The sequence below is a fragment of the Lontra canadensis genome, unplaced genomic scaffold, assembly GCF_010015895.1.
Source record: "Lontra canadensis isolate GAN:19392208 unplaced genomic scaffold, GSC_riverotter_1.0 scaffold184, whole genome shotgun sequence".
NCBI lineage: Eukaryota > Metazoa > Chordata > Mammalia > Carnivora > Mustelidae > Lontra > Lontra canadensis.
In genome coordinates, this window is record NW_022631178.1 from 1,137,078 (window position 1) to 1,159,077 (window position 22,000).

Here is a 22,000-nt window from a genome sequence, read left to right on the forward strand (position 1 = left end):
GGTTAAAGCCTCTGCCTTTGACTTGGGTCATGATCTCAGGGTCCTGGGATCGAGCCCAGCATCGGGCTCTCTGCTCAGCGGGGAGCCTGCTTCCCCCTCGCTCTCTGCCTGCCTCTCTGCCTACTTGTGATCTCTGTCTGTCCAATAAATAAATAAAATATTTTAAAAAATAGGTAGAAAAATACGTTGAGGAGGATCCTTTTTTTTTTTTTTTTTTTTTTTAACATGCAGAAAATCCAGCCTTTGCTTCTAACATGCCAGCCAAACACCAACGTGGAATGGAAAAAAAGAAAAATCAGCAAAACAGGCGCTCTGGGCCGGTGCGAGTGGCACATCCAGGGCTGAAGGGAACGGAAGCCACGTGACTCTCACTTCTTCATTTGGGAGACAAAGGAAGGTGACCAGCCGGAGCGAACGTGTTTCCCGGAATGCTGTTTCCCACGAATAAACCGGGACACGGGGACGCTCTGCAGACGGAGGGAATTGGCGGGGTTCGATTCTCGGGGCCCTGCGGGGTTGAGCCTGGAACGCAGGCTGGGGCAGCAGGAACCGGCGGAGGAGGGGGCTCCGCTGCAGCCGCCCCTCCCAGAGCAGACACCTGACAGATCTGGGGGGTTCCGTGGTTCCTGCAGGAAGGAAACAGGGAGACGGAGGAAACGTGAAATGCCCCCCCTCGGGGCGCTTCCAGATCCGAATTTTTCTCCTGCTCAGTAACGGGGGCAAACCGGGGTCTCCCAACTTGTGCGCCGCGGACATCGGGCTTGGTTGTGCCGCGGGCACTCGGGGGTGTCGAGTGACATCGCCGGGCTCAGGCGCCGCGTGCGCATCCCCACCCTCACCCCGTCCCAACCACCACAGAGGTCCCCAGACGTCGCCCAACGTAGAGAACCGCTGGGTTCAATGTTTCGCCAGAACGAATACCTGGAGCTGCTCCTAAAATTAGCACGTTTTGGCGAAAAGAGCCAAGAGGCCCCCTTCGCCGGCTGTACAGATGGGAAAACCGAGGCCACGAATCGCCCAATCCTAGACCACTATGAGAAACTGACCCCCCAGGTCTCTGACGACAGCCCTTCTGAAGCTACGCGGCAGCAGCAAACTGGGTGTCGTGTCCGCCTCTGCCTCAGTCTCCCTAGTCCGATTTCCCCAACGGCCCCGCGGTCCCCTTTTCCGTCCGCCCAGAGCTGTCTCGAAACCTAAACTCAGCTCTCCCCGCGCTCCCGCGTGTGTCGGGAGCGGCGCTGGGGAGATGGGCGGTGCTCCGCGGCCCGGCGCGCAGCCTTGTGGGGATTGTAGTCCCGGCGCCCGCCCCTGTGCCGCGCCGACCCCGCCCCTGGAACTACGCTCCCGTCGTGCCCCGCGGCGCGGGCGGAGGCGGGGCAGGCGGTCGGTTGCTAAGCCTTGGGAGGCGCTGTGCTCGCGTGCGGTTCTTCAGGTAAGCGCGGGGCCCCGGGGTCTCGGCTCTCGCGGCCCGGGCTCCCACAGACGGCGAGCCGGGGTGGTGACGGGCGCGGGGGGTAGCGTATCTCGGCTGGCGGGGGACGCCGGCCGTGCCCGGCGCCAGGAGGCTGCCGGAGGCACCGCTCCGGCGCGTGTGCGCGTGCGCGTGGGGCGGCCCGGCCGCGGGCCGCCGCTCCCCAGCCGTCGACCTTGTGCGCGTGCGCGCGCCCCTGCGGGCGCGGGCTGGAAGCCCCGTACGCCCGGCTGCTCCGTTCGGCCCCTCACTCTCCCCGCGCGCGTCCCTGGGGTCGTCGCGGCCAGCCCCCTGCCTCCCGGTCCCGCGTGTGCTGGCGTCCCGCCCCTGCAGGCCTCTCCACGTTGTAAACGGGCGCTGCCCTGACGCTTACCGACAGCGTGAGTGGTCCGGGGCTTCTCCTGGCCTGGCCCGGGCAGGGGGGCTTTCCTCTTGCTCCCCGCGCGCCCGACCTCCTCGGACCTTCGTGCACCGAAGGGCGTGGGCCGCGCAGGACGCCCCGCCGTCGGAGAACTCCGTATCAGCCGAGGGGGGGGGAGCTCGTTAGGGTGCAGATGGCAGCTCCCTGCCTCCCCGCTGGGCCAGGAGCCGCCCGGGTTCCGCCCTCGGAACCAGTACCGAACCGGCACCTCGCGCGCTGCGGGCGGGCCTGGGACTCCAGCCCTGGCTGTCCTGTTCAGGACTGCCTGCCTTCCAGGGCCTGCTGCGGGTCACTGCCTCCGAGGAGCCCTCCTTGACTCTGCCCACCCACCCCAGGGCATCACTGGCCCCGGGCCAGTGTGGGGTCTCTTGTGGGTTTCGTCCCTTTCTGCTTCAGACAGCCCTGCGTGATGGTGTTGCACTCCCATTTTTCAGAGGGGGACGTTGAGGCTGGGGCTTAGGCCGGGTGCCCCCGGGTTCACACCCAGCTTCTGACCTGCCTTCCTAATCCAGTGGGGAGATGGGGCCTTGAGCCTGAGGTTACTGGGTGTTGTCTGCAGGGCGACTCCTCTGCCTGAATCAGTGCCATTTCCTGATTCCTTTCCAGCGCCAGAGCCTTCGGGACTTACAGGGCACCCCTTCTGTGGTGGGGTGACACGGGCGGGGGGGGCGGGTAGTCCTAAGCTGCCGGACACTTGTGTTAGGGTCCTGTGTCCCTGGCCCACCTGTGGGGGCTCCCATATGCAGTTGAGGCTCCCTCCTCCTCGTCCAGGACTTAGTGCCTGAGGCAGAGGCACTGGGACCCTGCATCGTGGGTTCTGAGCTGGCTGTGGCTGACCCCGGACGGGCCAGGGATGGCACTGAGCTGGGCGAGCATAGCAAATGGTGTGGGGGGGGTGTGGAGGCGGCTGGGTGCCTGGAGCCAGGCCCTGATCTCAAGCTTCAGGATGAGAGAGGAGCCGGGTGCCCCAGATGCCTCCAGCCCGCTGCACGTCCCGGCTGGCTGAAACAACCTTGGTGCGCGGACCCTGTTTGCCACTGGACTGGCACTGCCCTCTGGACGTTGGGCTTGGGAGCTCAGGCGGGGACATCGTCTCCAGAAGCTGTTTACTCCTTCTCTGTGGAATGGGCTCCAGAGGCAGTCCGAGAGCTGGTCGGATCCCAACTCTGCCTTCTCTGCCTGGCAGCTCCAGGAAGTCCTTCCAGCACACAGAGCCTCATCTTGTCTTGTAGAAAGGGGACAGTCCCCGAGCTCCCTTCTGGGTCACTGGGAGGACACGTGGCGGCTACAGTACCAGCAGCTGTCATCCGAGGCATAGGGCCTTGTTTGGAGTCTGCTGACTTGGCAACTGCCCGGTGCCCTCACCCACCCCCCCTGCTTTTTTTAGTGGCTTCACCGAGGGGCAGTTCACCCCTTTAAAATGGACAGGTCTGTGGTTTTTAGGACATTTGTGGGGTTGTGGAACTGTCATCACAGTCTTGTTCCTGAACACTCCACCCACCCCCAAAAAAGCCCCGTCCCCATTCGTAGTCATTTCTTATCCTCCCATCCCCGGCCCCCATGAGCCCCCTTCCTGTCCGTGGAGGAGCCTGGTCTGGACGTGTCACACGCGTGGACTCAGCCCATGTGGCCTTCTGTGTCTGGTTTCCTCCCTGAGTGTTGTGGGCTCGGGGTCTGTCCCCGGGGTGCATGGGGACACCTCACACCTGCCGGCGGCCGGGGGATGCTCCCGTGCATGGGGGACCCACTGTGTGTCTCCATTTATCCATCGAAGGACACTTGGGCTATGTACACGTTCCAGGTGCCGTGAAGGCTCTGCTGAGAGCACACGTGTGCTCTTCTTGGTGAACGTGTGTTCTCGGAGCTCCAGGCGCATGGCTGGGTGTGGAGTGGAGCAGCCGCGGGTCAGACAGAGATGCTGGGGCTTTACGCATCCTGCCTAGAGGCTGGCACCCCGGCCGGCAGTGTCCTGGAGCAGGCTTCTTTACTTGTCACATGTTCTGTTTTCATCGGAGTTGTACTCTCGGAGGGCCAGGTGGGGCGCGTATTTTGCCATGGAAACCTGGAGCTTTCGGGGTCCGTGCGGGCTGTGGGGTCCTGGGCGTGGCATGTGCTGGGGGCAGATTCAGAGTTGGCACCGTGGGCCCTGCTGTGGGTCCTGCCTGGCACGGTACCGTGAGTGTGGGAGGCCCTCCACGCCTTCCAGTCCTCGTGGCTGCCGCCTGCACCCAGGCTCTGCACGCTGGCCAGATGTGTATCGTGAGCTCAGGACAGCCTGCAGGGTGAGGCCGTCCCCTGCCTCCCAGCGGGTCTGGCTAGTGAACACCCGTGCTGGGGCGGCTGGGGAGTGGGCTGGAGGCGTGTCGTGAGACGTGGAAGCCCACGGTTGTCAGAGGTGATTCCAGCCCTTCCCTGTCCACAGGGAGGGAGGCAGGAGGGGGCCGGTCTGCCCCGGACACCGGCCAGCTGTGTGGTGTGGGCACGCGGGGGCAGCAAGGATCCCCCACGGTCGCGTCGAGATGACCAGGAATTGGGGTCTGACGTTATCCGTGGCGGTACCGACCGACAGGGGCACAATGCGAGGTACGGACGTGATGTTACATGTTCTAGAAGCCACCGTTCCCAAAGCACAGAGAGGCAGGTGAAATGAGTGCTGTCACCTGGCGGACGGTCGGCGTGAAGACGAGTACTGAGACCGTCCGTGTTCTTTTTCTCACTGGGTGAGACCTGGCGTGCATGTCCACAGTGGCCCGTGTCCCAGGGAGACAGAACGTCAGTGCTGGGCTGAGTTCTGCAGACCAGGACCTGGTGGGATGTGAGCACGAGCACAGCCACCGGTGCACTCTGTGTGCGCGGACTCGGACGAGCCTTCGGATTCCGCACGCTCCCGGGACCTGGGACGGACTTCTGCGCTCTGCCGGGGCCTCTGCAGCTGACGGATGAATGTCTGCTCCGATCTCTGTCTCCCACAGTCAGAGCCGTGCCGAGGATGGAGGCAGCCCCGGGCCTCGGGGAGCAGCGCGTGGACGGCAACACCGGGAGCCCGGAGCCGGAGCCTGAGCCCGTGCTGTGGCAAGCCCTCCCGGTCCTGTCTGAGCAGCAGTCCAGGGACGTGGAGCTGGTACTGGCCTACGCCGCGCCCATCCTGGACAAGCGCCAGACGTCGCGGCTTCTCAAGGAGGTGTCGGCTGTGCACCCACTGCCCGCACAGCCTCATCTGAAGAGGGTGCGGCCCAGCCGCGGTGCCGGCCCGCATGCGCTCGAGATGCTGCTGTGCCTGGCGGGGCCGGCTGCAGGGGCCAGGTCGCTCGCCGAGCTCCTCCCGCAGCCGGCCGTGGACCCTCGTGGCCTGGGACAGCCCTTCCTGGTGCCCGTGCCGGCCCGGCCACCCCTGACCAGAGGCCAGTTCGAGGAGGCGCGTGCCTACTGGCCCACGTCCTTCCACGAGGATAGGCAGGTGACTCGCGCCTTGGCCGGGCGGCTGTTCTCGGCACAGGAGCGCACGGCGATGCAGGCCCACATGGAGCGGGCCGTGTGGGCAGCGCGCCAGGCAGCCGCCAGGGGCCTCAGGGCGGTGGGAGCCGTGGTGGTGGACCCGTCCTCTGGCCGCGTGCTGGCCACAGGCCACGACTGCAGCAGCAGAGCCCACCCCCTGCTGCACGCCACCATGGTGTGTATTGACCTGGTGGCGCAGGGCCAGGGCCGCGGTGCCTATGACCTTGGCCCCTTCCCTGCCTGTTCCTTCGCCCCGGCCGGCGCCCCCCAGGGTGTCCGTGTGGGCTCTGTGCGCAAGCTGGACGAGGACGGGGACGCGTGCTCGGACAGCCTCCCCTACGTGTGCACGGGCTATGACCTGTACGTCACCCGGGAGCCCTGTGCCATGTGCGCCATGGCCCTGGTGCACTCGCGCGTGCAGCGCGTCTTCTACGGCGCACCCTCGTCCGACGGCGCCCTGGGCACCCGCTTCCGCATCCACGCCCGGCCCGACCTCAACCACCGCTTCCAGGTGTTCCGTGGGGTCCTGGAGGCCCAGTGCCGCCAGCTGGACCCTGGCTCCTAGGCACCGACAGCTCGGCTCCTCCAGACTGCAACGTCGGGCCTCCACCTCTCTCGCTGCCCCGCGGGCGTGTGGGGACACGTTTCTGCCCCAACGGAGCTTTCCCCAGGCTTGAGCTTCGTGTGGTCCAGCCTGGGCGGGGGGCTGGGTCCTCGGACTTCCTTCTCCAGCCACCTCTTGCCCCGAGCCTGAGAGTCTGCTGGGACAGGATCCCCTTTGTCCTGGGTGTCTGGAAACGGCTCTGCTTGTGAAAATAAATAGCCCCAAACCAGGTTGGTGTCTGTTGACAGAGGCAGGGGACCGTGGTAGGTAAGGGTCCTTGGATCAGGTGACCACTTTTGTCAAGATTTGGGGTTTATACACGGGAAGGGGAGCTTCTGAGCCATGTGGGGGACGCACGCTGGCCCAGGGGGGCACCTCCTGGCCTGTGTCCTGGTTCTGGAAGGGTGGGGCTGGCCGCGGGGTGTTTACACAGGGCGGGGGTGGCCTGCCAGCCTGCGCTTCGCTCCCTGAAAGACTTCTTCTGGTCGTCGTCCCGTTTCCTTTTCTTCAGGTGGGGCCAGCTGGGGCTCTGCCCCAGAGCAGTTAGCAGTAGAACCAACGTGGGTTTGTCCAGCACGTGCGGATTTGGGATCCCTGTGGGGCCTAGTTCATCCCTGCTCTGAGCTTCCCCTGGAGCTCTGGGGCTCTGCTCCCAGCCCCCACCAGCCCACAGGCACAGGGCAGGGGAGGGGGTCTGCCCGCAGGCCAGTGCCATGGATGGGCAGTGTGGTGGGGCTGTGAGCCCACCCGGCATGTGGGCACAGAGGGCTGGGCTGGGCCGGACCAGAGAGGGTATCCTGGGGGTGAGGGGTGTGGACTCTGGGAGCTCAGTGTCATTGGAACCTTGTCACCTAGAATGTGCGTCTGAAAGCTGTCTGTAGGTTCCCAGTGTTGGGGACGGTGAGGCCCGGGTGGGCGCTGGGCACGGCCCCGTGAGCCCAGCTTCTGTCCTGGTGATGGCATTGCCCACCCGCAGGGCCCTCAGGGGACTGGCAAAGTCCCCACAGGTGTACATGTTGGTGGCAGCCTGCTCCACAGGGCTCCTCCGTGATGCCGGCTCCCCTGGTTCTGTGTAGGAAGGGTCGCCAGTGGCCAGCTGCATCCCCAGCTGCCTCACTTGTGTCACTGCCAGGCCCTTAGCTCCGTCAGGCTTGCCGGGGCGAGGGTGCAGACCAGAGAGGCCGTGTGACTCGTGTGGTGTCACACAGCACTGAGCGTGGGCCCAGTTCTCAGCGGTGCTGAGGAGGTGCTCGGAGCTGTTCATGGATAAAGAGGGAGCTTGGGGGGTGGGGGGGACAAGGAGGTGGGGTGGGTCCACGGGGTCCCAGGAACATGTTGGTTCTGGCTGGGTGTGTGTTGGGGCAGCAGGCCGACCCCCATTCTGCTAGCACAGATGCTTCCTGGGAGGCTCTGTAGGTGGCACGTGGGGCCGGCCTGACTGGTTTGGGGTGCCCTTTGGGACCAGAGCACGGATACCCCCGGGGCGGCCTGGAGCTGAGGCCTCTAGCTGCGGTTGCCGCTGACTGTGCACCTGGGGTCGGGGTCCCCCAGCAGCCTTGAGGACCTCCTGACTGTGGCTGTCTCCCCTCCAGGTGGCCGTAGGCTTCTGCCCCGCCCAGTTGTCACAGCGGAAATGTCTGGTGAGTCTCGCCCAGAGGTCCTGCGGTGGGGGATCCTGTTGGAGGTGTCCCCTAGTGTCCAGACCCACGCTGACAACCCCCGGGGGGGCACACGCCACTCTCCTCCTCCTGTGGAGGGCGTTGGGGTCAGTTCCTCGCTCTGAGCCCGACGGGAGGGCGATGCCAGTTTCTGTGGGAGTTGTCTGCCTGGCCCCAGGCTCTCTGCCCTGGGGCCCATTTGGTCGTGGACGTCAACGTGAGGGGTGAGGTTTGGGCGTCTGGGTTCATGCCTGCGTGTGTCACTCTCACTCTGTCACAGGCGTGTCCACCTCGTCCCTCTCAGAAGGGGGCGTGGAATGTGCAGGTAAAAGGGGGGACCCGGGGCCCCAAGGCCGCGGTGAGGTGCCCAGAGTGCACACCGTCTGCCCACGTTCACCCCCGCCCTGTGTGTGTGTGTAGTTAGTTTCAGCATCACCCCGGTCCTCGGGTGGAGGGCGGGGTGGGGCGCTGGGTGCTTGGGGTCATCCGGCTGCTGGTGGCCCTGCGATTTGGACCCAGGCTCCTGAGGTCTGAGTCTGCGCGGAACGTGGCCCAGGGCTTCTTACTTGCCAAGAAAACAGGGTTTCAAAGGGATGTGACTTGGCGGGGGTTTCCACCTCTGGGTCGCAGCCTGACCACGGGAAGCGTCACCCTGTCCTTGCTGTGGGTGGCAGGAGGGGTGCGGGTCAGACATCCAGGAAGGAGAGAGGTGCTGGTGGCCGAGGGAGCAGCGGGGCAGGGGCCGGGTTGGGCCCTTGTTGGGGCCTTGGACAGGACCCGTGAAGGGTGGTGACCAGGGACTGTGAGCCCGTGCTGGGGGCCCTTCTCCCACCTGTGATCACAGAGGCTGAGAGCAAGCACGTTCAGAGCGGGATCAGCTCCCGTCTCTGCTCAGGGGCCCTTCTTGCCTCCTGCGGTCATGCCTCAGGGCCCTCTGCGGCCAGTAGGGTGCAGTCCGCCTCTGCCTGTCCACCCCTCCCTGGTCCCTAGGCTCCCCGCTGCCTCTCCATCAGCTCACACTGACGCCCTTCCCCAGAGCCCATGGTCTCTCCTTTTCATTTCCTGGAGTTTCTGCTAAAGTACCAACTTTTTTTTTTCTTTTTAAGATTTTAATTGTTAGAGCACACAAGCAGGGGAGAGGGGCAGAGAGGGAGAAGCAGGCTCCTCCGAGTGAGGCTCGATCCCAGGATGCAGGATCATGACCTGAGCCGAGGGCAGACACTCAGCAGGCCGCGCTAACCTGAGGCTCTTTATGGGTGAGCTCCGTGCCTGGCATAGAGCGCAGTGCAGGGTTCGAACTCACCACCGCGAGACCGAGAGCCGAGATCAAGAGTCCGGTGCTCGGCGGGCTGAGCCAGCCAGGCACCCCGGCCCTCCTGGTGGAGCACAGCTAACCAGCCACCCCCCACAGCATTTTCTGGCGCGCCCCTCTTGCTCAGTCACTGTGATTGTTGTCGGTGTCCCCCGGCCAGGAGGGCAGCCCCCCTCTGGCTTCGGTTCACGGCCTGGCGCTCCGAGGTGCTCAGGAGGTGTCTGGCCACAGCGGTGACGTCTTCCAAAGGCTGAGGGTGGCATGGACCATGCCGTGCTCAGGCTAAACCCTGTCCCCGGAAGACACGTCCAGTCTTCACCCCGTACCTGTGAAGCAGGGTCGTGTTCGGAAGCAGACCCGCTGTGGGTGTCGTTAGTGGAGAGGGGGTCACACTAAAATAGGGTAGCCGTGATGCGGTGGCGGGAGTTCCCATAAGGACACATAGGGGAGATGGCCATGTGTCACCGAGGCAGGCCATGTGGCCGCACGCCAAGGGCCGCCTGCAGCCCCAGGAGCTGGGAGAGGCAGGAGGGATCCTCCCCTGGAGCCCCCGGGGCGGCGCGGCCCCGCCACAGCCTGAGCTCAGACTTCTGGGCTCCAGGACCCAGAGAGGCTAAAGTGCTGTGGTTAGAACCTGTGGCTGGTGGCATGAGTCCAAGCTGCCCCCAGGAAGCGCGTTCATGCGGAGTGCCAGAACCTTCCGTGGAGGCGGGTGCTGGCAGTGTTGGGCTCTGTGCGTCCGCGCTTCCCTCCGGCTGCTCTTCTGGATCGCCACAGCCAAGGGGGTTGAACCACACTCACCGGGGCGCCTGGCGGCTCCGTCAGTAAGGCGGCTGCCTTCAGCTCAGGTCATGATCCCGGGGTCCTGGGATCGAGCCCCGCATTGGGCTCCCTGCTCGCTGGGGAGTCTGCTTCCCCCTCTGCCGCTCCCCTTCTGTTTCTCTCAAATAAAATAAAATCTTAGAAAAAACAAAACAAAACACATTTATCATCTCATGTTGTGAAGTCAGGAGTTTTAAAACCCTGGCAGGGGCAGGGCTCGTCCCCCAGGGACCGCAGGGAGACCCGGCTCCCGCCCTTTCCTGGCCCGCGCCCCCCCCCCCCCCCCCCCCCCCCCCGCCCCGGGGGCGCCCGTCCCCCGGGCCCCCCCCCCCCGCCCCCCCCTCGTGAGGACTGGTGAGGACGCCGGGCGCCCCAGGAACCCAGGGTCACCCCCAGCTCGCGGTCCTGACGAGGTCCCCTGTGCTGCGGGAGGGGACACGTCTGCAGGTTGACAGGGATGGGGACGTGTTTGGGGCCGTCACTGAGGCCCCCCGCCTGGTATTGTTCCTTGGTGTTTTGTGTCCCTGCAGAAAAGGAGAACAACTTCCCACCGCTGCCCGGGTTTATCCCCCTGAAGCCCTGTTTCTACCAGAACTTCTCGGACGAGATCCCCATCGAGCACCAGCTCCTGGTGAAGAGGATCTACCGGCTGTGGCTGTGTGAGCGGCGGGGCGGGGCGGGGGCGGGGCCTCCCTGCGCCCCTCAGACCCGGCCCCGGGACAGCCCCACCATGAAGTTAGTCCCATCCTCAGACGCGGGAGCCCGGATTTTGGGCTGAACCTTGCGTTTCTGACAGTGATGTGTTCTGAGCCCTCGTCTGGCTCTGTGACGCCCGTGCTGACCAGAGCCCGGCCCCGCTTTCCCAGGGGGAGGGAGGCGTCCAGGCCCGCTGCCCTGGAGCCCACTCACCCTCGGCGCCCCCCCCAGTCTACTGTGCCACGCTGGCCGTGAACCTCGTCGCCTGCCTGGCCTGGTGGATCGCAGGCGGCTCTGGAGCCAACTTCGGCCTGGCCTTGCTGTGGCTGCTGCTCTTCTCTCCCTGCGGCTACGTGTGCTGGTTCCGGCCGGCCTACAAGGCCTTCCGGTGAGTGTGGCGGCGAGGCCGCGCAGGGGCCGGCCAGACTCCCGACCCTGTGTGCTCGGGGCCTGTGCCCTGGCGGCGCCTGTCCTCAGACGTCCGTGTCCAGGACTGTCCGGTGGGGTCGGGGGACAGCTTCTGTCCAGGGTGGCAGTCTAGACTCCGGCAAGGGTGGTCTGGTTGTCCTGTAGGGATTGAATTGAGAGACTGTTCCCGTAGCCGCCCACCCGCTCGTGTCAGCATTTCTGGTGTCTTTAGAAGGTTGTGGAACCATCACTCTGTATAGTTCCAGAACATTCCATCAGCCCCCAGGCAGCCCTGTCCCATCAGCCATCACCCCTAGCCCCGACCCCTGCGAGCCCCCTCCCCATCCATGGAGGGGCCTGGTCTGGGCGTGTCACACCCTGTGGGGCCTTCTGTGTCTGGTTCCCTCCCTGAGCGTTGTAGGCTCGGGGTCGTCCCCGGGGCAGCGCGTGGCGGTGCCTCGATCCTGCCAGGGCCCGAGGGACACTCCTGTGTGCGGGGGATGACTGGGTGTTGGCAGGCAGCTCTAGGCTTCTGTGGACCTTCGCCCCAGCAGGCCCCCTGTTCCTCAGGACCTGCCGTGTTTGCCCCGTGATGGTTCCCGAATCCCGGGCTCAGAGACTCTGCCAGCTCCCTGAGGGCTTCTGGGGTGGGGGTAAGAACTAGAAACCCACCCGGCTGCCGAAGCTGGAAGGAGCCGTCCTTCCGGGTTCCGGGCCAGCTCAGGCGGCCTCGCTCAGCAATGCTTGCAGCATGCTCCTCCCACAGCCCTCGGGGTCCCGCAGGCCCCGTCCTCCTTCAGTGACCTGGAGGTCGCCTGTGCCACAGCCCTGTTGGCAACCGTGTGCGTCTTCCGCAGAGCTTACGGGGCACCGTAAATCTGTGACACGCTTCCTCCCCGGGTCAGTCTTCAGCGACCTCGTGAGCGTCGTTGCTCACCCTGAAACCCCTCGCATCCCTCCGCAGCTGGGACTCTGTATGGGGACAGCAGTTTTTTCCGGAGAGGCCGGTGTGGCCCGTGGAGTCCCCGCCCGGGGCACCGTGCGATGGCGCGCTGGGGCCGGCACCTCCTCGTGGGTCCCGCCGTGCGCGCGGCCTGCGGTGACAGCTGTGCTCTCTCCGCAGTGCCGACAGCTCCTTCAACTTCATGGCCTTCTTCTTCGTCTTCGGAGCCCAGTTTGTCCTGACCGTCCTCCAGGCCATCGGCTTTGCGGGATGGGGCGCATGGTGAGCCGGGCGCCGGGGCTGCTGCGCGGGTGTGACACACGTTCCCCGTGGGGCGGGTGGGGCTCCAGCCTCCCAGGGTGTGAGAGACGCGTGTGAGCCCTCCGGCGGCCCCGGAGGACTGGGGCTGGGGTCTGCTGCCCATGCCCACCCAGGGCCTGCCCCTGAGGGTCCTGCCTGGGACGCACTCCCAGCTCCTCCCGGAGGCTGATAGGTGTGTCCCCGGGGGTGTGTCTGGGAGGAGCGGCTCTGCAGACAGCAAGAGGGCCCCCCAGGACGGCTGCCTGTGACCATGCTCTCGGGAGAGAGCTAGGCTTTTTGTCTTTTAAGGTTTATACCCAGGTCTGCGGCTGCCGTCGCAAGTTAGGACAAACTTAGCGACTTAAACAGACTCATTTCACAATTCTGGGGTCAGGAGTCTGATGTGGGCCTCATGAGGCCAAAACCCCGGTGCTGGCAGGGCTGGTGCCCCTGGAACCCCAGGGAGACCCGGCTCCTGCCCTTTCCTGGCCTGTGGCCCCCCTCTATCCTCCCTCCCAGCAGCGCCAGGTCTCTGGGACCCCCGCACTCTGCCTCCCTCTCGTGAGGACCTGGTGAGGACGCTGGGCTCCCCGGGAACCCAGGGTCACCCCCACCTCCGGGCCCTGACAAGGTCTCCTCTGCTCTGGGAAGGGACACATCCAAGCTCCCAGGACGAGAATGTGGGTGCCTGTGGGGCTGCTGGCTGGTCGCAGGTCGTGTCTTTGGCGTGGAGTGTCCCATGGGCTGCTCGAGGCTGCTCGTGACTGCTCGGCCTTGGTGGTGGTCTGGAAGCCTGTCTCTGCTCAGGTGCGCCCTGTTGGCCTCTCGGTTGGCATCCCTTGGGGTGTCCGTGGCCTCCCGAGCCTGCCCCTCCAGCGCCTTCCTGGTGTCCGTCCCCTCCTGTGTCTTCTGTTCCCCGTTACAAAGTCCGTGAGTCACCTTCTGCTCTCACCTGGGATTGTTTCCCGAAGAGCCTCCCTGGGGCTTCCTGGTGTTGCTGCTTTCCTGCCTGCTGAGCAGATGAGCTCAGCGTGGACCCTTGGTATCCGGTTCCTTCCTGGCTGATGTCCTCCCAGTTCTGGGTCTGGAGGACCGGTGAAGGGCTGTCCTAGGGGTCCCAAGTGCAGGGATGTGCCAGGAGGACCCCAGGGCCCAGCAGACGGTTTTCCTATGGCTGTGGTTTATACAGACAGAGGACAGGAACCAAAGTGAGCTCAGGGCAGGGGTGTGGGGGGCAGGGACACCAGGCGGGAGCTTCCAGAGCCTTCTCCCGAGGTATCCCACAGGACACGCTTAGGTCCCCCCAAACGAGACAGCACCGTGCGTGTGAGGTGTGGTCTCCGGGGGCTGGCAGACAGGTCTCGCGGGCCTGTCTGCCCGGCTCGGGGAGGGGAGCAGGTGCTCAGCCCGAGCCTCGCGTCCACATGGACGGTTCAGGGACCCGAGCCCCCCAGCAGCGAGGATGGCCGGAGCCCGCAGTCCGGTTCCAGACGCCGCGGAGGGCCAGCCTCACGAGCCGGCCAGTGGGGAGGGAGGGCTCCGGCCCTCTGTGCTAGCTCTTTTCTGTCCAGTGTCACCGCATCCTGGTTTCCACATCTTCCCCAGGGGCTGGCTTGTAGAAAGAGGACGTTAGTCTCCTTTCCTGTTGGAATGCAGGCCAGACAGGGCAGGGGACAGGTGACCAACCAGCTGGGGAGCCGGGGCAGAGAGCCGCTCTGAAGCGTTTCCTCTCCTGAAGATCCGGGAGAAGGAGGGGGACATAGTACCCGCCGTGCAGCTCCAGGCCCGCCCGCTCTCACAGACGGCTGTCGTCGCTCCCATTCTGTTGCTGGGCACTGGGCCTGCGCAGGTGGTGGGGGGCTCCTCCTGGCTCTGCCTTCTTGGAACGTTCGTTGGGGTGGCTGGGATCCCACGGAGCTCCTTGGCCTCCCTGGGGCTTGGTGCAGGGAATGGGGACCTCGAGGTGCTGGTCTGCCAACCCATGTTCCCTTTGGAAGCCTAGGCCAGGGGGACTGCGCCCCCCTGGCCCCTGGTGTCCCACTGCCAGGGGACGGGTATCTGCGGCTGCAACTGTGGCTGTCCCTGGTGGGATGGGACACACAGTGACCAGCTGTGCGGTTTTCCCCTGGGGGGTTTTCCTCGGGGCGCCCCTGCTCACCCAGCGTCCCAAGGGTCTGTCGCTCCCACATGGGGCATTTCTGCGAACGCCTCCCTGGGGGCCCCAAGAGGAAAAGGACTCTGAGACACACACGAGTGTCCTTCGTTCGTATGTGTCCGTACGAGACCCCAGTGCTGCTTCACGTCTGGGAAACCGGCCTCGACTCCTCCGCGCCCTCTTCTGGCTTACGTTCTTGCTCCTTTACTCGGCGTTTTCGGGGTGCCTGGCTGGCTTGCTGGGGGGAGCTTGCGACACTAAACCTCACCTTGTGGGTTCCAGCCCCGTGTGGCGTGTGGAGCCCACTTTCAAACTCAAGGAATTTTATAGAAAGCTCTTTAAATTACAATTTCTTTCTTTCTAAGCGCTCTCTTTGGCGAGGGGGTTTGCGATCGCTCTCCTGACACACAGCCTGGGGAGGACCCCTCAGGGGCCGCAGCTGCACGTGCTCAGCTGTCACCTGGCCGAGGTCAGGAAAGGCGGGACCATCCCCGTGGAGGGGCAGAGGAAGCTGAAAGAGGCTAATCATGTGCTCTGCATCCCGTTTCCTTCTCGTCCCTGGCGTGTGCTCCAGGCCTGGGCGCCACTGTAGGGTTCGGACAGGGTCCACCCTTGGACTGGGCCCCGTGCCTGCCCCCAGCCCCTCAGACTGCTCCCGGAGCCCCCCCGGGTTGGACCACGGAGGAAGGGGCAGAGAGTGGGAGGCTCTGGGGCCTGGGCTGAGCCCTGAGGCGAACTGGGGGAGGGGACCGACCTGTCCCCACAGCAGGGAGATGGTGGGAGGGAGCCCGGGGGCTGCCTTCCCGAAGACCGGGAGCAGCCGAGCCCACCAGGCGCCCCCAGTAGCGTTTCCGTGTTGGGCCACTTTGGGGTTTCCGGGGAGGCGCAGAGAAGGATGGAGCGCCCGGCCGTCGTGCCCGTGGGCCTCGGACAGGCCTTTGCCGCTACTGGAGGCCCGCACGGGTACAGCGCTGCCGTCCGCTGGGCCGTCATCGGCAGCCCCACGTGGCCACGGGTGTCCTTCTGTTCAGGATCCCACGTGGCATTTAACTACATCCGGTTCGGCCGCGTGTGCCCGTGGGGTGTGCGCGCTTCCGTGGGCCGGCCCTCCCCCAGGCTCTGCCCCGCGCCTGCCCTTCTTTCCAGCTCATTTGTGGGAACGGAGGCTTCCTTGCCCTGCGCTTCCCCTGAGTTTGGTTTGCTGTTTTGTTTTTTCATTTTTATAGTATTCATCTCAATTTTTTAAATTTTCTAAATTTTTAAATTTCTTATTAACATATAACATGTTATTTGCTTTAGGGGCACAGGTCTGTGAATTGGCAGGCTCACACACATTGCATCACTCACCATAGCACATACCCTCCCCACTGTCCATAACCCCACCACCCTCTCCCTACCCACCTCCTCCTGGTAACCCTCAGTTTGTTTTGTGAGATTAAGGGTCTCTTACGAGGGGTGCCTGCGTGGCTCAGTGGGTTAAGCCTCTGCCTTCGGCTCAGGTCATGATCCCAGGGTCCTGGGATCAAGCCCTGATTTGGGCTCCCTGCTCGGTGGAGAGCCTGCTTCCCCCTCTCTCTCTGCCTGCCTTTCTGCCTGCTTGTGATCTCTCTCTCTGTCCAATAAATAAATAAAATTAAAAAAAAAAAAGTCTCTTATGGTTTCTCTTCCAATCCCATCTTGTTTCATTTTTTTCCTTCCCTGCACCCCAAATCCCCCACATTCCCTCTCACCTTTCTCACATCAGCGAGATTGTATGATAATCGTTTTTCTCCGATTGACCTATTTTGCTCAGCATAATACACTCTACTTCCGTGCAGGTAATTGCAAATGGCAAGATTTCATTTCTTTTGATGGCTGCATAGTATTCCATTGTGTGTATATACATCACATCTTCTTTATCCATTCTTCTGCTGATGGACATCTAGGTTCTTTCCATAGTTTGGCTCTCGTGGACTTTGCTGCTATAAACATTCGGGTACATGTGCCCTTTCAGATCACTATATTTGTATCTTTAGGGTAAATACCCAGTAGTGCGAGTGCTGGGTCATAGGGTAGCTCTATTTTTCAACTTTTTGAGGAACCTCCATGCTGTCTTCCAGAGTGGCCGCACCAGCTTGCATTCCCACCAACAGTGTAGGGGGTTCCCCTTTCTCCACATCCTTGCCAACATCTGTTGTTTCTCGACTTGTTAATTTTAGCCATTCTGACTGGTGTGAGGTGGGATCTCTTTTTTTTTTTTTTTTAAGATTTTATTTATTTATTTGACAGAGATCACAAGCAGGCAGATCACAGGCAGAGAGAGGGGGGGAAGCAGGCTCCCCGCTGAGCAGGGAGCCCAACGCGGGGCTCAATCCCAGGACCCTGGGATCATGATCTGAGCCGAAGGCAGAGGCTTTAACCCACTGAGCCCCCCAGGCGCCCCTTCACTGTGGTTTTGATCTGTATTTCCCTGATTCCGAGTGACGTGAAGCACTTTTTCATGTGTCTGTCGGCCATCTGGATGTCTTTGCAGAAATGTCTGTTCATGTCTTCTGCCCGTTTCTTGATTGGATTCTTTGTTCTCTGGGTGTTGAGTTTTCTAAGCTCTTTATAGATTTTGGATACTCGCCCTTTACCTGATATGTCGTTTGCGAGTATCTTCTCCCGTGTTCAGTTGTCTTTTGGTTTCGTTGACTGTTTCCTTCACTGTGCAAAAGCTCTTGATCTCGATGAAGTCCCAGTAGTTCCTTTTTGCCCTTGCTTCCCTGGCCTTTGGCGACGTTCCTAGGAAGAAGTTGCTGCGGCTGAGGTCGAAGAGGTTGCTGCCTGTGTTCTCAAGGATTGGGATGGTTTCCTGTCTCACGTCGAGGTCTGTCATCCATTCGGAGTCTTTTTTCGTGTGTGGAGTAAGGACATGGTCTGGTTTCGTTCTTCCTCATGTGGCTGTCCGATCCGCAGTTTGGTTTTTAGAATAACGGCTGTAGTGAGCCCCCCGTCACAGGCCAGAAATTCACTCTCACGGTGGACAGCTTGGTGGCTTTCGTGCACCCTCAAGAGTGTGCACCCGTCAATTTTTGTTTAGTTGAGGAAGGTTTCATCTCCCCACGGCAGCCCAGTCCCCGTCAGCCGTCACCCCCTCCCCAGCCCCCGGCCCCCACGAGCCCCCTTCCCGTCTGTGGAGGAGCCTGGTCTGGGCGTGTTGCACGCGTGGACTCACACCCCGTGCGGCCTCCTGTGTCTGGTTCCCTCCCTGCGTGTTGTGGGCTCGGGGTCGGTCCCTGGGGCAGCATGTGGAGGCCTCGGTCCTGCTGGTGGCCGGGGACGCTGCTGCGCATGGGGGCATGCCGTGTGCTTCCGTCCGTGCCGACTGGTGTCGGGGGGTGCTCTCTGCGAGCTGCCCTTGTTGGCGCAGCAGTGACACGTGTCTCCATGTCTCGCGTGTGCGCCGGTTGCGGGAATGCACTTCTGGGGGGTTGCCAGACTCCCCAGGTCTCGTGTCTCTGCTCCATCTCTCACACCATGTTCTCCCCTCCCTGGTTCCAGCCCCGCAGGAGCCCCCGGCGCCTCTCGTCCCCTCCCTGAGCCCTGCCCTCCAGCTCCACTCCTCCCTGCATGCTCCCTGCTCCCACCGTGGACGCCCTGGCCTCTTCCTGACCCGGACGGCTCGTGGCAGGCTCTGTCGTTCATCGAGTTGTAGCTGATGGAGGCCAGTGTGTCCCCCGCCGTGCCTGGAGCCTGAGTGGTCACCTGTATATGAGATGTTTCTCTGTCCTGGTCCTGCAGGGAGGCTGGGGCCATGGAGCGGGTCCCCTGGCCTGCATTCCTGCCTGCGCGTGCCTTCACCTCCCCCAGAGACCGCAGACCTCAGGCTGGGACCCTGCCCGCCTGGCCCCTCTTTCCAGGCCGCAGACCTGCTGGGAGGACACTAGTCCCAAGGGTGACTGTCCCCCACTGCCGCGCCAGCATTTCTTCCCCTACCAGGAGCCTCCGACCACCCATCACCCGCCTGGACTGTCCAGCCGCCTGGCTCGGCCTCACACTGCGTCTCCTGCCCAGCCGAGGCGCCCTCCCCAGTGGCTTTCCCAGCCTCCTACTGAGTGGGAACGGGTGGCAGGTCTGTCCCCAGTGCCCAGCACGGAGTGAGCCTGCAGCTTGGGCTCCTCGGCCGCCCCCGTGTCACGTACTTGGGTGGGGAGGACCCGTGGCTTCCCTTTTGCTCAGAGCATGACGCGGTCTTCGGAGCATGCTTCCAAGACAGCCACGTGTGTTACTGCGCCAGCGCTCACCCTGCTGCCCGAGGCGCGAGGACACTCGCCGACAAGCACGGGCAGCCTCGGGAGACGCGGGGCTCGGCCTCGTGCACGGGGCACGGCGGGGCTCGCGTCGGGGTGGTGGGACGCAGCCTTCTGCTTCTTGGGGGCGCTGCCTCAGGGCTGTAGGTGGCAGGCGCGTGTGACCCTGGGGGCCTGTCTTCTAAGTCTCTGAAGCGCAAGTTATTTCCTGCCTCTCGGCCCAAGAGGCGGGTGCGGATGTGTGTCCATGCGTGCTCAGGACAGAACATGGCTCACGCGGTCCTGCTATACCGAGCGCTCTTTAACTCTTCTCCCCTCCTGCTTCCTGGACACGCCTCAGCATGCCGTCGTGAGGCTGTGGCACACCAGGCGTCTGTGTCCTTTCCAGCTGGTGAACGTTTAGGGCCCCCCGGCTTTTCATGGTGACTCGTGATTCTGTAGTGTAAATTCTTAGGAGCAGGAGAGCTGGGTGCAGCCATGAGCACGTAGAGTTTATTTTGGATGACTGCCGCTGCCCCTGCAGAGGGGCACGCTCCCTCCAGGACAGGGCTCCTCTCCGCAGCCCCTTGCACATGCCACACTTGCCCGTGTGGCAGGGGAACGCAGCAACCCCGTTCTAGCGTGTGTTCCTCGTTGCTGGGTTTGAGCGTCTTTTTGTGTGTTCATTGGCCGCTTCAAGTCCCCATACCAATCACCCATTTCCCTGTTAGTCGTTTATTTTTGTTGTTGTTGATTTGTTGGTGATCTTTACATATGGAGGATACTGGGCCCCTTGTTTGGCGGATGTGCTGGCGCCCACGCTCGCTCTCCTTGGCCCCTTGCAGTGGTTGGCTGGCGGCAGTCGGGTTCTTCCAGACCAGTGTCGGGGCTGCTGTGGTCATGCTGCTCCCAGCCGTCATGTTCTCCATGTCAGCTGCCATGATGGCCATTGCGATCATAAAGGTAAGTCCTCTGGGTTCGGAGACTTCTAGCATCTTCCCATGCATGCTATCGCCCTAGCCCCCGAGCCCCGGGAGCTCGTCTCATCCCTGTTTAAGGAGCGAGACATTGAGTGTCTGGGAACGAGCTGACCGCTACTCGAGCAGGCTTGGGGAAACAGCATAGTGTAGGCCGCCGATGGCCGCATCTGCCTTCAGGGACACCATCTGCCAGAGCCCCCAGCACATGTGTGGCCCGGGGTGTGCTCCACGCTGCCCGATTTGGCTGCGGCTGGATGCTGGCCGCCAAGTACAGTTAAATTGAGATTAAATAAAAGTAAAAATTGGCGGGCACCTACCACACCCACCTCATCTCGGGTACTTGCCGGCTGCGTGGGGCTGGTGGGCCGTTTTCACCGCCACGGAAAGTTCCCGTGGGCCGGACGGCTCCGGGCGCTCGGAGACTGCAGCAGAATGCTTACAGCGCAGCCTCGTGGAAGCTGGCAGGCACGTGGCCTGAGCCCTCAGGTGTTGGTCAGAAGCCGGAGCCCAGGGCCGTGCGTGGAACCCCTGTGGAAAAGCGAAGGGCGGCGGGCGGTGCTCCGGCCCCAGCACGAGGTGTGTGGTGGGCGTGGTCGGAGTCTCTCTGGCCTTTGTGCTGTGAGGTCCTGGCTGGTAAAGAGCATCGCCCGGCTTCCGGAGGCTTCCCCCCTGCACCTTTCTGTCTGGGAACGAACAAAAGAGCATTGTGTACACCCCGTGTACACCCCAAATGCTTTCAGCTGTGTGGACAGTCAGGGGGCATGGAGGGACCTGTGGGACCCACGAGTGTGCACGCAGACGCACAGCAAGTTACCCTGAACGTGGTTTCGGGATCGAGTCTGCACAGAGCGATGTTTCCAACCAGGGACTTGCGCGCAACTGCAAACATCCGAAATTAGAAAGTAGATAGTAACTGGGGATGCCTATGGGGTGAGAAAAGAAAGATTTATGGACTCAAATAGAGTGTGTTCTTCCTAAACAAGGTCACCATGCCTGTGTCCATCCCCAGGCCCAGGTGCAGGGGTGTGCCGGGAGGACCCCAGGGCCCAGCACACAGTCATCCCCAGGGCTGTGGTTTATATAGACAGAGGACAGGAAGCAAAATGAGGTCAGGCCAGGGGTGTGGGGGGCGGGGACACTAGGCGGGAGCTTCCAGAGCCCTCTCCTGGGGTGTCCCATAGAACACGCTTAGTTTCCCCGAAACGAGACAGCACCGTGCGTGTGAGGTATGGTCTCCGGGGGCTGGCAGAGACCGAGCTCCCTGGTTCTCCACGGGGTCAGTCTCACAGGCCCATCTGCCCGGCTCGGGCCAGGAACCCTGACTCGGGGAGGGGAGCAGGTGCTCAGCCTGAGCCGCGTGTCCGCATGGACAGTTCAGGGACCCGAGCATCCCAGCAGCGAGGCTGGCCGGAGCCCGCAGTCCGGTTCCAGACGCCGCGGAGGGCCAGCCTCGCGAGCCAGCCGGTGGGGAGGGAGGGCTCCGGCCCTCCGTGCGAGCTATCTGTCCCCGCACTCCCACTGAGAGGGCAGAGAGGGATATTTAAGAGTCACGGAGCCGCAGAAAGATCCCCGAGAGCGACGGGGTCCGCTTCACCGATCAGCAAAGCATCCAGTTGAAATGCCAGTTTTCACCTGCTGAGTTTTCCAGAATTTCTAGAGCTTCCAGCACTGGCCCACGTTCCTTGTGCTGTCGTGGGGAGTCAGTCCTTCCTGGCGCTCTCTGCCTAGCAGACCGTGGGCCACAGACAGGGCGTGGGGTGCAGGGTGCCAGTGTCAGGCGGCCCGAGAGCCCGGCCCCAGAGCAGGGCAGGAGAACAGTGCTGGCGGCCACACACGGCAGCAGCGGGGGGACTGTGGTGGTGGATCAGGCCGGCGCCCTCCAAGGCCGCCGTGTCGGCTCCAGCGTTTTCTGACGCGTGCGCGGAGCTGTTTCTGTGGCTTCTGTGATTCCTGCGAGACGTCCTGCCGCGAACACAAGCGGGACTTGTCGCCTGCCATAGGCTCAGTTTGGATTCTCTCCTCTCTGCTTCCCCGTCCTCTGGCCTGCAGGTGCACAGGATCTACCGGGGGGCTGGCGGAAGCTTCCAGAAGGCGCAGACTGAGTGGAACACAGGCGTGTGGCGGAACCCACCGTCTCGGGAGGCTCAGTACAACAACTTCTCGGGGAACAGCCTGCCTGAGTATCCCACTGTGCCCAGCTACCCGGCGGCCGGCAGCCAGTGGCCTTAGAGGGGCTGGCTGGCCCCGCTGCCCAGCCGCCCCCACTGCCCTCTCCCCTCCCCGGCCAGAGACCCACACGTGCGTTCCTCCCACCTCTGGGAGCAGCCGTCCTTGCAAGCGGTGTCCAGAAGCTGCCCGGCCTCTGCTGCCTGGCAGGAGGATGCTCTCTCCCGCGGAGGTCTCCGCACCCACTGCAGGCCTCCCCGAGGAGGAGGGGCAGCGGGCCAGCCGCCTGCCTTCTGGAGCTGATGGTGCGGAGCGGGAC

The 22,000-nt window shown here is 63.2% G+C and overlaps 2 protein-coding genes across 4 annotated transcripts; both read left to right on the top strand.

Annotated features, from left to right (window-relative positions):
• The first annotated feature begins 1,353 nt into the window (after positions 1-1,353).
• SCAMP4 (secretory carrier membrane protein 4) lies at positions 1,354-21,802 on the top strand. 3 transcript variants are annotated; one of them, XM_032846923.1, is made up of 7 exons: positions 1,354-1,432; positions 7,584-7,631; positions 10,314-10,442; positions 10,711-10,867; positions 12,011-12,112; positions 19,381-19,498; positions 21,565-21,802. In XM_032846923.1, the coding sequence occupies exons 2-7, from the start codon at positions 7,625-7,627 to the stop codon at positions 21,742-21,744; spliced, it is 693 nt and encodes a 230-aa protein (XP_032702814.1). In that variant the 5' UTR covers positions 1,354-1,432; positions 7,584-7,624; the 3' UTR covers positions 21,745-21,802. The 3 variants fall into 3 exon arrangements, with proteins under 3 accessions (XP_032702814.1, XP_032702813.1, XP_032702812.1); XM_032846922.1 differs by lacking the exon at positions 1,354-1,432 and adding an exon at positions 1,701-1,851 and having other exon boundaries at positions 21,565-21,744; XM_032846921.1 differs by lacking the exon at positions 1,354-1,432 and adding an exon at positions 6,010-6,221 and having other exon boundaries at positions 21,565-21,744.
• ADAT3 (adenosine deaminase tRNA specific 3) lies at positions 1,357-5,974 on the top strand. Its single transcript, XM_032846920.1, has 2 exons — positions 1,357-1,432; positions 4,865-5,974. The coding sequence occupies exon 2, from the start codon at positions 4,882-4,884 to the stop codon at positions 5,950-5,952; it is 1,071 nt and encodes a 356-aa protein (XP_032702811.1). The 5' UTR covers positions 1,357-1,432; positions 4,865-4,881; the 3' UTR covers positions 5,953-5,974.
• Positions 21,803-22,000: the final 198 nt, after the last annotated feature.